Raw genomic sequence first — 13,948 nt, 5'->3', positions numbered from 1 at the left:
AAATCCCAAAATCAAAAATATCAATAGCTTTCAAATCAAGAAAAATAGCTAGAACTACGTGATCATTGATTCTCTATAAAAAATGGAGATAGGTAGGAGCAAGGCAATGCCTTGTGAGGTTCATCTCCTTAAAAATCCAAATGTATCCTTAATCATTTTTCTAAACAATTTTCCAAACAATTTCTCAATTTTCCAAAAACATTTTTCTTTCATTTGTATTGTCTTGTACGGTTATTTTCAGGGAAAATAACCATTTTGAAAACCACATCATTTTTGCACATTTAATTAAAGGTACTGCCTTCGGACAGGCATTGTAGGATGCTAATACCTTCCCTACGCGTAACCGGCTCCCGAATCTAAAACTCTGATTTCATAGACCATGCCTTATTTTATGATTTTTTTCGCAGTTTTCCAGAATAAACTATGGTGACGACTCCAAAATTTGATTTTCAATTATTTTTTATAAGAGTCTCGCCGTCATTCCCATCGCGATTCCAGTTACGACAATCGCTCAACTCTGCATTCTTACTCACACCAAACATATATCAAAACACAAAACATTTATTTAAAATAAGTAACTAAATACATTAACTAAATATAAACAATTGTTAAGCGACTTACATAATTCATAATTGAATAAGTGTAATATTCAGTTTTTCTTTAAATAACAAATAATATAATTTTAAATTTACTAAATAAAGGAAATTAAAATTTCATAAGTTATGAAATTCCTCGTTGGTTAGAATGATGAATAAAGTCAACCCTGATTAAGAATCTAAACAAGTTGTTTGGGTTGAAGATCGAGATGAGTCAACTTAAATTGAAAATTGAATCAAATATTTTTAAAATTGAACTTTGTCTTAAAAAATAAATTAATTTTCTTTATCCAAACAAGAAAATAGAAATTCAAAATATTTCAATTACTCCCTCCACGTAAACTTTTAAATTAAAAGAATTCAATCAAATGCAATTTATTAGAATAGTTAGAATTCCTTATCCAAACATAAGGTTAGTGTATTCTCATCCAACAAAGTCACTTTGAAAATTATTACTTACTTACAATTTTTATAATTAGTAATTTTAGAAATCATCAAATATAGAAATACTTTTATTCATTCGTGAAAAAGGAATAACAAATGAATATTATTATGTGCCTATATCTATATATTTTTTTTAATTTCACAACAATAATAAAATAAAAAAGATAAAAAATTAATATATAAAGAATAGTTAGATTGTTTTTAATAGTTAAACTTTAATACAAATTGGAATTTGTTCATGTCTAGAACATTTACATACATTTTGGTCTTCAAATTTTTAAAATAAACATTTACATACCATTCTTTTAATCCAATTACGATATGTTAAACATCTTTCATGTTAACATTTAAATTATTTATATAATTTAATAAGCTGTCACTTTAACCGAAAACGTGTTTGATACATAAACAAATTAATTTAATTAAGTTAAAAGAATTGAATTCATTCATTTTAATGTTTAGAAATTAAAATATATTAAAGTTTTAAATATAAATAAATTTAATTTTTATATTAAAATTAAGGAACTAAAAACATATTTAATTTTATAATGAAAAAAAGACACGAAGACAAATAATGTAATGTTTGCAATTTGTAAATGTAACTATCTCTTTAAAATAAATTGTTAATACAATTACAACAAAAATGCGTTAGATATATAACTAAATAATTTTAACAATATTACATGATATTTAATTAATAAACCTTTTTTCCATTTCATCATATCTATTAACGCTTTTTCATCAAAGAATAAACATATTACACAATTTTCATTTTATTAGTATTACATTATTTTTTTTCTTTCACATAAATTACCGTGAAATAAATATGACGCCTTTATTTCATAAAATTATTATTTTTACGACGAGAACCTAAAATCTAATATTTAAAATATTATAAAAAAAATGCATTACTCTTTAAAAAATTAGAATCCCTTAAATTTACACATGACCAAAAATGCTAACTCATAACTTGCAACAAACAACACTTCATAGACTTCTGAAATATTGATAGAAGAGTGCTTTACATTAAAATCTATTAGAAAAACAGAATAAGTAACTGTTAATAGCATTATATTTGATAAGCCGCGTTTCACCAAACACAAAGCACAATAACATTATAAAAGCTAGGTCTCCTATATATCTAGAACTGAATTTGAAGAACACAAATTCCATCACCCAAGATTTAAACTGCATTTGAAATAATAGTTTTGTTGTGATCTTTGACATGGAAGAGAACTTTGGACAAATGCAGCGAATGGCACCACAATTTTGGTGATACAACCATGGAAAGTCCAAAAACATTGTGGTCAAAATTACAGTTGGTGAGAATCCTTTTTACAACTTCAAACAATATGGAAGTGATTGAACCATTCTTCTCTTCAATAGGTGTTATCAAGTGTTTCAAACCTTCTGTCAAAGCAAATGTTGAGGTCAATGAAGCTTTCAATATCCCAAGACCCTGCACAATTCAAACAAAGAGTGTGATATTATCTCATATCGAGAATAACAGCATACAAAGTAAGATTCCCCACAATTTCTTACCTCCTTCACACCAATTGAAATGACCCTTTCCTCCAAGTCAAAAAGTGGTACTTTTAGTGTATTGATATATGAAACAGCAGAAATGGACGACATTTGAATCACAACCAAGTCATCGGTTACCATGTACATTATTGGTCCTTTCACAAAACCAAGAATACTTGAAGACTCTCCAGTAGAGGATTTAGGATCAACAATATTATCTGGTTGCTGAGGTTAAAATGTGGAGCACATACAGGGTTAGTTAGTTTGTCTTTGAGTTCCTGTGATATTAGATATCTGTCAGAACTATTAGAAAATAAACAAAACAGAAAAATCGTTTATTGATTAGTATATAATACTGTAAACATTCAGAGTATTACTAATGAAAAGAGTTGAAATTTTCAGTACCTTGTGTATCTCTGTTCTTCTTTCTGTTAAACTCCAGTGCTCCGATCAGTGTGGTGTTGTTCTCCGGCCAGTGGTGGTGGTGGTGTGAAACCTTAGAAGAGGGATTTCTCTCGGCCTTCTCTCTAACCCTCAGATCTTGAAAAGTGTCTTTCTCTCTCTTGCCAGCACATACGTTTTTAATATAACGTTTAAATGTTGGTTTTCCATTATTGCCCCTCACTTAATATGGTATCAAGAGCTTAGGCTGAATCCTGGTGTGTGAAGTGAGTGCGTGCACAGTTATTGGATGTGCGTGAGCTTTATCTGGTGGTATGTGTATCCAGAGAAGAAGAAGAAGGTGACTTTAGAAAAGAATCTGCAAGAAAGTTTGCAAGACTGTGATGGCAAACTTTGGAGGCATACAGGGACCATTACCTATGTTTGATGGCAAGCAGTTTGATGATTGGAGAATCAAGATGCGGGCTGTGTTTGGGTTTCAAGATGTCCTGGAAGTTATTGAACAGGGATTGCCTGAATTGAGTGAAAATGCATCTCAAGAAGAGAAGAAAGAGCACAAGATGATGGTAAAACTGGACAGTAAGGCCAGATTTTTGATATATCAATGCGTAAGCCAGAAGATTTTTAACAAGATCTCAAATGCTGATAGTGCAAAGGAGATCTGGGGCATTTTAGTGAAAACATATGGTGATGGAGATAGAAATGCGAAGGTTAAACTGCATGCACTAAGAAGGCAGTTTGAAACCTTGATCATGGGGGAAAGTGAGAGTGTGGCTGAGTACTTTGATAAGGTGCAAGAACTAGTAAACAAGATGAGGGCTTACGGTGATAAGATGATGGAGGAGTATGTTGTGGATAAAATTCTGAGGACTTTAACCGCCAGATTTGACTATGTAGTAGCTGCCATTGAAGAAACCCGAAGGAAGGAGAATATTGACATTGAGGAGCTGCTGCATTCATTGGAGGCTCATGAGTTACGCCTCAATGAGCGTAGACAGTGCCAGGAGCAGGCCTTACAGGCCACATCTCAGTGGAAAGGCAAGAAGGGGTTCAAGAAAGGAGGAAAGGTGGCAGGGCAAAGATTCACAGGATCAGCAAGGAGAAGAGTCCAGTGAATCAGGCCAGGTGAAGAATCAGAAGAATGGTGATTGGAAGTTTGACAAAAAGAAGGTTAAGTGCTACAACTGTAAAAAACTTGGTCATTATGCCAAGGATTGCTGGAGTGGTGAAGGTGCTAAGAACAAACCAAAGAAGAGGGCTAATTTGGCCCAAGAAGAGGAATCTGACTCAGAACCAGTAATGTTGATGGCTAAAACTGAAGAAGATTCATCAGAAAATGATGTGTGGTACCTAGATTCTGGGTGCTCTACTCACATGACAGGGAGAAGAGACTGGTTTGTAGGAATTCAAGGTGCTGGACATGGAAAGATTCGGTTTGCTGATGATAGGAGTCTGGTTGCAGAAGGTACAGGCAGAGTTGTTCTAAGAGATGTGGGAGGAAAAGAGGTAACAATTGAAGAGGTACTGTATGTACCAGGTTTAAAGTCAAATCTGCTAAGCTTGGGACAGCTACTGCAGAAGGGATATGTGATGAAAATGGAGAATAACAGCCTTAGTATTTTCAATCAACAGAAGAGAATGGTTGTGCAGGCTAGGCTATCACAAAACCACACTTTCAGAGTAGTGATGAGTGCAGTAAAACACCAATGTTTTACTGCATCAGAGAGCAAGGAGGAGTGGTTGTGGCATTTACGGTTTGGGCACTTAAACTTCAAAGATTTGTCCCTATTGGGACAGAAAAAGATGGTGAATGGGCTGCCTAATGTTACTGTTCCAGACACAGTTTGCAGAGAGTGTGTGCAGTGCAAACAAACAAGGGGCAGTTTTCAGAAAAATCTACCCCAGAAATCTACAGGGAAACTAGGAGTGATCTATTCAGATGTTTGTGGTCCTATTCAAGTGGAGACACCTGGAGGTAATAGATATTTTCTGTTGTTCATTGATGATTGGACTAGAAAGTGTTGGGTATATTTGATCAAGAGAAAGGGAGAAGTGCTGCAGGTATTTCAGAAATTTAAAACTCTTGTGGAAAGGCAGGTTGGACAGAAAGTGAAGATGTTGAGATCAGATGGCGGAGGAGAATATACCTCCATTGAATTCAGCAACTTCTGTGAGAATGAAGGGATTGTTCATGAGATTACTCCTCCCTATACACCACAACACAATGGTGCAACATAAAGGAAGAATAGAACCATAATGAATATGGTTAGATGCATGTTAAAAAGTAAGAAATTGCCTAATTTTCTATGGGGAGAGGCAGTTTTGACAGCTACCTACATACTGAATAGATCTCCAACAAAGAAGCTGGAGGGTTTGACACCTGAAGAAGCCTGGACAGGGATGAAACCAGATGTCAAACATCTGAAGATTTTTGGGTCATTGTGCTACAAACACATACCAGACCAGCTGAGAAAGAAATTGGATGATAAAGGAATGCCTCTAATTTTGGTAGGCTATCACTCAACTGGAGGATACAAGTTGTATGACCCTGTATCAAGGACAACTTGCATTAGTAGAGATGTAATTGTTGATGAGACTGGAGTTTGGAAGTGGGACACAACTAGGCAGGAGACATCAACCATCACTTTGGAAGATGAAACTGCTGTAGTTGAGACTGAGAAAAATGTGAATAATGATAGTAGAAGGAGATCATCACGTGTTACTAACTTGCCAACTCACCTAAGGGATTTTGACTTATCCTATGAGGCTACTCTTACATCAGAGGGACATTTTGTGCACTATGCACTAATTGCAGAGGCTGAACCAGTTGAGTTTGAGGAGGCTGTGAAGGATAAGAGGTGGTACAAGGCTATGCAGGAGGAAATTGATTCTATAGAAAGAAATCAGACCTGGACATTGGTGGAGTTACCTCCTGGAAAGAAACCTATAGCATTGAAGTGGGTCTACAAGTCAAAGATAAATCCACAAGGTGTTGTTGTGAGATATAAGGCACGATTGGTTGCTAAAGGGTTTCTACAGAAGTTTGGAGTAGACTATGGAGAGGTATTTCCTCCTGTAGCCAGAATTGAGACCATCAGATTAGTGGTGTCTTTAGCCACTACGTCTCACTGGACCCTACATCAATTGGATGTGAAATCTGCCTTCCTAAATGGAAAGCTTGAGGAAGAAGTCTATGTTACACAGCCACTGGGCTTTGAAGTTAAAGGGAAACTGGACAAAGTATATAGACTGAGAAAAGCTCTATATGGACTTAAACAGGCCCCAAGAGCCTGGAACCAGAGGATTGATGGGTTTATGAATAGTATTGGTTTTGAAAAATGTGTTTCAGAACACGGAGTATATGTACAGTGCTGTCAACACAAAGGCAGAACAGAAAAGTTGATTGTGTGCTTATATGTTGATGACTTGTTAGTCACAGGAAGTTGTGAAGAGTTGATTTCAGTCTTCAAAGCTGAAATGCAGAGGGAGTTTGAAATGAGTGACCTTGGAGAACTCAGTTATTTTCTTGGAATTGAGTTTACTAAGACTGAGAGTGGAGTTGTAATGCATCAGTCCAGGTATGTCCAAGATTTACTGAAGAAGTATGAGATGGTTGATTGTAATAAAGCTAACACCCCTGCTGAAGTGAGATTAAGGCTAGAAAAAGAGCCAGAAGAAGAAGAAGTTGTTGATCCAACAACTTACAGAAGAATGGTTGGAAGTCTTAGATATCTCTGCAACACCAGACCTGATCTGAGCTATATTGTTGGAGTGATAAGTAGGTATATGGAGTGTCCTAGGGTATCACATTTGAATGTTGTCAAACGGATACTAAGGTACTTAAAGGGTACATACTCATATGGAATTCTCCTAAGAAGAGGTGAAGCTGGAGAAGAAGTACAAATTACCTCTTACTCAGATGCAGATTGGTGTGGAGATAAGACAGACAGAAGAAGCACTGCAGGGTATATTTTCTTCATGGGTGGATCTCCTATTTCTTGGTGTTCTAGAAAAGAACCAGTGGTGGCTTTGTCATCATGTCAGGCAGAATACATAGCTGCCTGTGAAGCTACTTGTCAAGCAACTTGGCTGGGATTCTTATTAGAAGGGATGAAGGTGAAGCTGTCTGAGAGGATGAGACTATTGGTAGACAACAAGTCAGCCATAGATCTCACTAAGCATCCTACCTCTCACGGTAGGAGCAAGCACATTGAGACTAGGTTCCATTACATCAGGGAACAAGTCAGCAATGGAAGTCTGGAGGTTGTACACTGCAGATCCGAAGACCAACTAGCAGATATACTCACCAAAGCTCTTAAAGGTGAACGCTTTCTGACTCTCAGAAAGCAGATCGGGATGGTGCGAGTTGAGATCATTGAAGATCACACCAGTGAAAGGACGAAAACCTAGGGTTTTCACCGGAGGTAGGAAGATCGGCCTAGGAGGAGTTTTTCTCCGATTTCAATCGGTGAAAAATGGGTGTGTGCTCAAAAGGGAGTATTTTTACCGATTTTAATCGGTGGAAATAGCTCAAAATCGAAAGAGATGAAGTTTTTCTCCGATTTCAATCGGTGAAAAGGAGTTTTTTCTGTACATTTCGTAATTTGTTCTTTCAATGTTTTGTTTAGGAGGAGTATTAGAAAATAAACAAAACAGAAAAACCGTTTATTGATTAGTATATAATACTGTAAACATTCAGAGTATTACTAATGAAAAGAGTTGAAATTTTCAGTACCTTGTGTATCTCTGTTCTTCTTTCTGTTAAACTCCAGTGCTCCGATCAGTGTGGTGTTGTTCTCCAGCCAGTGATGGTGGTGGTGTGAAACCTTAGAAGAGGGATTTCTCTCGGCATTCTCTCTAACCCTCAGATCTTGAAAAGTGTCTTTCTCTCTTGCCAGCACATACGTTTTTAATATAACGTTTAAATGTTGATTTTCCATTATTGCCCCTCACTTAATAAGAACTCAGTTCATTCAGGCTTCCATATAATCTATCTATGCAGCTTACTGAAGAAAATCCTTCAACCATGTGAAGGACTCCACCCAAGGGAAAAGTGAGAAAACTAAGAAGAAAGTCAACAAACTCTTCCTCTGCTTCAGCAAACAGAATCTTCCCATTTGATTTTCTTATCTGTATTTTCACAACCATTTTCCTACCCTCAACACTTTCATACAATGTGCTCAGGCTGCCAACTTTAACTGGTTGTACATTGGACTCCTTAGCCACGAGTCTAGCAATAGTCCCCAAAGGCAATGTTAAGAAACTCAGTAGAACATCTACAAACTCTTTCCCTGCTTCAGCAAAGACCACTTTATTCTTCTCTTTGCCAAACTCTTCTTATTGAGAGCACAATCGTTTGAAAAATCAGAACTTTTCATGTTTAATTCGGTTCACCTGGTACCGATAAAAGAAGATCGTAACTTTACCTGTTCGAGTTCTTAGACGGCTTTGAAAAAGAAATTTTTGGTTTTGCTACCCATGATACATAATATTAGAATTTTTAAATATCACTCTTTTTAATCAACAAAATATTACAGAAAATTAATAAATTTTTATATAATATTTCCACTGTAATTAAAGCTTCTTAAATATTCTCATCATGTTAACTTATACTTATATTTTAAATGTTTTTAATGAATACCTTTATTAGTTGAAATTAAAGAGAGAGGTAAAGAGTTCAAGAAAATAATAATAATAATAATAATAATAATAATAATAATAATAAAATACGGAAACTAAATTATGATTAAAATCAATTTTAATTTCAATAAAAGGATTACGTTATTTTTTAGGGGTATTTAAGAGCGCTACGCATATATTACCAAAACCTACATTGCTAATCACAACTTGTAAAAATCACGTCCATGGTTATTAGTAATATATTACCTGCTTCCTTGAAAATCTTCATCCCATAACTATGAATTAACGAACATCCAAGAGACACTATTTATAGCACAAAGAAAGAATAAAGATATTTTAAGCAAATTAATTTATTAAATGAAATGACCTGTGTTTAACTGATTATTTTAATTGCTTTATGAGCACGCTCATTCAAAAACGTTGGGCACGAAATACTTGATATCAAGTATTCAAATTTTATAACATACCTGTTTTTACATGGATTTGAGTCCCGTTTGTTGTCTTTTTGTCACTCCAAGAGAATAAGATGCACTGCAAATACTCTCTGACGTCCATGTTAATTGATCTATGATGTAATCAAATATATCAAAGATTATGAATTTAGTATCTCTTAACGATAAGGTTATATTTATAAAATTAATAAGGGATCATGGACCTCTTATATCAGAATAATACTTATTTAAAAATATAATAAATAACAATTACATAATAAATAATAACTAAAAATCTAAATTACTAATATTTAGTTATAAGAGAATGCAGTCCAAATAAACGTAGATTTTGGATTTCTTTTATGATAAAGAGGTGTTGTTGGAGTACACTCTCAATATATTTATTAGGCCGGATAATAACATTATATTTTATAAAATAACATATTCATAACCTTTTATTATGAAACAATTATATATTTAACTTTTTTATTTTAAATTTATCATAAAAAAATAAATGGTAAAAGTATATGTTAGCTTTTAAATTCTGTGATATAACATTGAAGTCGAGGTCTAAAACTCAATGTAACTTTTGTTAATAAGACAAATATACTATGTTGCTGCTACCAGGAGGGATAATAATAAACGTAAAGCGATTTTATCATTTTAGCAATTCCATTAAAAAATGTACATTTCAAGTTGTTTTAAGAAAAATAAGCCGAAAGTGAGTGATAAATGTTGGAAGTAAACCCTGAAGATAAGTTTGAAACAAATTAGTATAAAAATAAGTTTGTTTTATTATTTTTATTTTAAAAAGTTTTTTCAAATACCATTAAAAATGCTTAAGGTTTTCTTCACTTGAATGGATTTGACGGAGAGTGATTGAATAGATTTGAGAGGATTTAAAAATAAATTTTTTTGTTGTTTATTTGAGTGAATTTGGAGGTAATTGAGAGTGAATTTGGAAGTAAATTTTTTTAATCTGTCACAAATCAATCAAATCCTACACTAATTCTCACAAACGTTGCTTCCAAATTCATTCTCACTTACCTCCAAATTCACTCAAATAAACAACAACAAAATTTATCTTCAAATCCACTCAATCATTCTCTCCCAAATCCATTCAAGTGAACAGAGGGTAAGTGTTTAAATATTTATTGTAGAGCATTTAGTCCATGCAAAAGAGCAAGAATATTTATTATTAAAAGTTTTAAAAACTCTATTCAACCACTATCCATTTCCTCTTCCTTTTAGAGTTTTTTCTATGTTATATCATCGTTTGGATCATCTTGTCTCGATCTTTATTTTGGACAGATATGTCTCGATCTTCAATTTGGACTATTCTATCTCAACCTTAATTGGTCAGTCTCAACTTATTAATATAAGTGTTAATATAAATTATATTATAATTTTAAAAATTATATATTAGTTTTAAATTCAAGAAAATTTAATATTTTTTTAAATTAGAGTTGCTCAAATTGATAATTACAAGTTGAAAGTTTGTTTCTGTAACATCCCAAAAATACATTATAAAACCATATCATAGAATATTCACAATAATATTACAGTTCAGTTCTAAAAGAAAAAGGAGGTACATTCATGGCCGAACGACCTTACAAAGATGCTACAAAAGTTAAACTTTACATAAAGAATTACTAAACCGAATAGTTCCAAAAACTATTCTTACACCGAACGGTTATACAAAATAAAAATGACTATAACTGTCGAACGGTCTTAAGGTTCAACTTTAACTTCCACTTCTTCTAAAGCCTCTTCCAGCAAACACTCGCCTCCTTCTACACAGTAGGATAAGCTTATGTAATTTAATTAATTTAGTAAAACATATAATTCACACAATTCCGAGATAAATCAATAGGTCAATCATGCAACACCCAATCATACATTTCCCACCATAACCATACAGTAATACATTCAATGACCGACCACTACTACTCTAACTGTCCAAACTGTATGAATTATGTGTAGCTACGACGTTTTTGCACCCAGGTGATGTAGTAGTTGGGATGTCCTCAACAGTTGTCACTCGAGGTTAGTCCGTTATACCTCGCCCAAGTTCACCTTATGGACTAGGACCTCCTGTCATTCTCACACATGATTTACTCCTCTCTACTTGAGAATGAGTAATCACAGAATATCAAGATAAACGCCAACTAAGCATAACCACATTCATACTTTACCATTCAATAACCAATTATGAGATATTCCTCCCTGAAATACTCCTTCATATCCATGTTATTCCACTCATATCATATTTTAAATATCATCATACTTCATCATCATTACAGTCAAACCAAACCAATAAAACCATATCCCATCTTAGAACAGAACTGAGAGAGATAACATCAATTTTAGAAGCAAAACCGAACAAGAGAATTTTTTTTTTTAGACTAACATACCCGAACGCTTAGTGTAAGAGCGAGCGGTCTTTCCCTTATCCACATAACAGGACCGAACGATTCATACTAGGTAAGATTCATCATAAGCCGAACACTTATGGTAATATTGAACGTTTACTTTCTACTCAACATTTATGACCGGACGGTCTTTACTAAACAGACTCCAAGAATGTACAGAATACTATAGAATACATATAATTAGACCTAACTGAAAATCACGAAAGTTTTTATCAGAGACCTAAGGGCTTAAACCGAACACTACAAACTAGGGTCAGACACTTTTGAGCTTGACCGAACACTCTTAATACCTAATACATATATTTTACAGAATATTTTATAAGACCGAGCGCTTAGTTCAAAAACCAAGCACCACTGAGACCGAGCGCTTAGTTTAAAACCAAGCACTACTGAAGCTGAGCGCTTGATTCAAGCACTCTAAAATCACACAACAGATATAAGGTGGTCAAACACTACAATACGAAAAATACTTATTTATAAACTGTAAAATAATTATAGGATCAAAGACTTACATTATATGTAGAGTAACTTAACCAGACTAACTATTAAAGGAAAATATAAAAACTTATTAATTGACCAAACTCTTAAATTTCACTTATACTCAATAGATAATCGATCGGTCATTGACTGAAATTCTCTCTACAAAAGAGAATCCAATCCAGACCGAATACCCAATAGAAATCGAACAGTCAAAGCTGCCTTTCGGAGACAATTACGGAATACGACAGATTGAAACTCAGTCTCCATTCATAACCAGTTCGCACCATGTATAACTATCACTCACATATAGACAATCATACAACAACATTTATAATTCATCTCAACCAAATAAATAAACAGAACATCAAACACCCAAGCCAACATTCAAAACAAAGGATCATCATTAAATTACAAGCATCCTTTACCTCGAAACCCAGAAACTGTTATGCTTCTACAATATTGCCTACACCGTCAGAACCTTTATACCCTCCTACAAACCTCTGATCGGTGAAGAGGAACCCATCAAATCAAAGACAGAAACTAGATTCAGAGGAGAGTTTGATGAATACATGCAAGCTGAACAGTGCTTGCATGTAACAGAAAAATACATAAATCCTAAAAGGACGAAGGGGTTTAACTTACCAATTCCAAACAGCCACTTAATCGGTTTAAAAGAGAGAGTTTGGCACCAAGATTATTTAGGTGTTGCCTGAATGATGATCGGAGAAAAGGAAAGGTAAAAATTTGTAGAGAGAAGAAGAAAATTGTAGAGAGAAGGAGGAGAAACTGTAGAACTCAGAAGGTTGAACATGAAGGATGCATGTAGAAAATGACACGAAATTTGAAAGTTTGATTTTTATACCACCGTCAAAAATCGATCGACCACTCTGCTGCTCACACTTGTTCCACTTTGATTTTCACTAAAACCTCGCTTCCACTCAAAGGATTTTTAAGGATTATGACAGTTTCCTAAAAATGAAGAGAAATATATGTTAAAATTCAAACATTATTATATTAATATTTTATTGATTTTTTGAAATTACACTCAAAACTAAAATACATTATTGACGTAATAGAAAAAGTACATAATCTTAGAAAAGTTATTGAATTTTTAATATGTCTAATAAAATTAGATAGTTATATATATATATATATATATATATATATATATATATATATATATTAAATTATAATGTTTTTTAAAATAACTCAAATTTAATAAAACGTGAATAGAAGAATAGGTTTTGGTTTTCTAAACAATTAATATCTATTCTGTTATATGTTTCAGTTCCACGAGATAATGGGTTAAACTCTAATAATTCGAGTTTTAACAATTCGAATTTTAAAGTTTAACATATAATAGGTAATGAAATATCTTTTAGTAAACATGATATCTAAGAAATATATATTAGAAAATCTTTACTAATACATGAACGTATTGTATCTATGTTTATTTTATTTTTCTCACTTTATCTGTGCTAATAATGATAATACCAAAAACTTTATTGTTGTCTTTGTTTACAAAAATCTTTCAGGGAATCTGTGTGATCTTCATGCCCTGATTGAGTAACAATTTCAGTCATTGTGTGTTCACGATCACAAATTAGCTTTGCCCAATTCAAATCGTTTCAAAATTAGAACTTTTCATGTTTAATTCCATTCACCTGATACCGATAAAAGAAGATCATAAATTTACCTGTTCTAGATTTTAGGCGGCTTTGAGAAGAAAATTTTTGGTTTCGCTACCCATGATACATAATATTAGAATTCTTAAATATCACTCTTTTTAATCAACAAAATATTACAAAAAATTAATAAATATTTAAATAATATTTTAGTTGTAATTAAAGCTTCTTAAACTATACATCTTCTATTTACTCCAGTTTTAACTTTTTCTTATTCGTCTTAAAAGAGGCAGCACAATATTTTTTTTTAAAATTATCAATAATTTATTTTTTTTTAAAACGCTTACGTTTTGATTAATTTCCATTTTAAAGAA

The 13,948-nt window shown here is 33.2% G+C and overlaps 1 protein-coding gene across 1 annotated transcript; it reads right to left on the bottom strand.

Moving 5' to 3' along the window:
* Positions 1-2,081: 2,081 nt before the first annotated feature.
* Positions 2,082-2,793, bottom strand: LOC124847251 (uncharacterized). Its single transcript, XM_047324696.2, has 2 exons — positions 2,583-2,793; positions 2,082-2,499 (listed from the first exon to the last, which is right to left on the bottom strand). The coding sequence occupies exons 1-2, from the start codon at positions 2,709-2,711 to the stop codon at positions 2,224-2,226; spliced, it is 405 nt and encodes a 134-aa protein (XP_047180652.1). The 5' UTR covers positions 2,712-2,793; the 3' UTR covers positions 2,082-2,223.
* Between the last annotated feature and the right edge of the window lie 11,155 nt (positions 2,794-13,948).

This window comes from Vigna umbellata, chromosome 5 (genome assembly GCF_029865625.1).
Source record: "Vigna umbellata cultivar VRB3 chromosome 5, Vumbellata_1.0, whole genome shotgun sequence".
In the NCBI taxonomy this organism is placed as follows: domain Eukaryota; kingdom Viridiplantae; phylum Streptophyta; class Magnoliopsida; order Fabales; family Fabaceae; genus Vigna; species Vigna umbellata.
The sequence above is the reverse complement of the archived record's forward strand: the minus strand, read 5'-3'. Positions and strand labels throughout refer to the sequence as shown.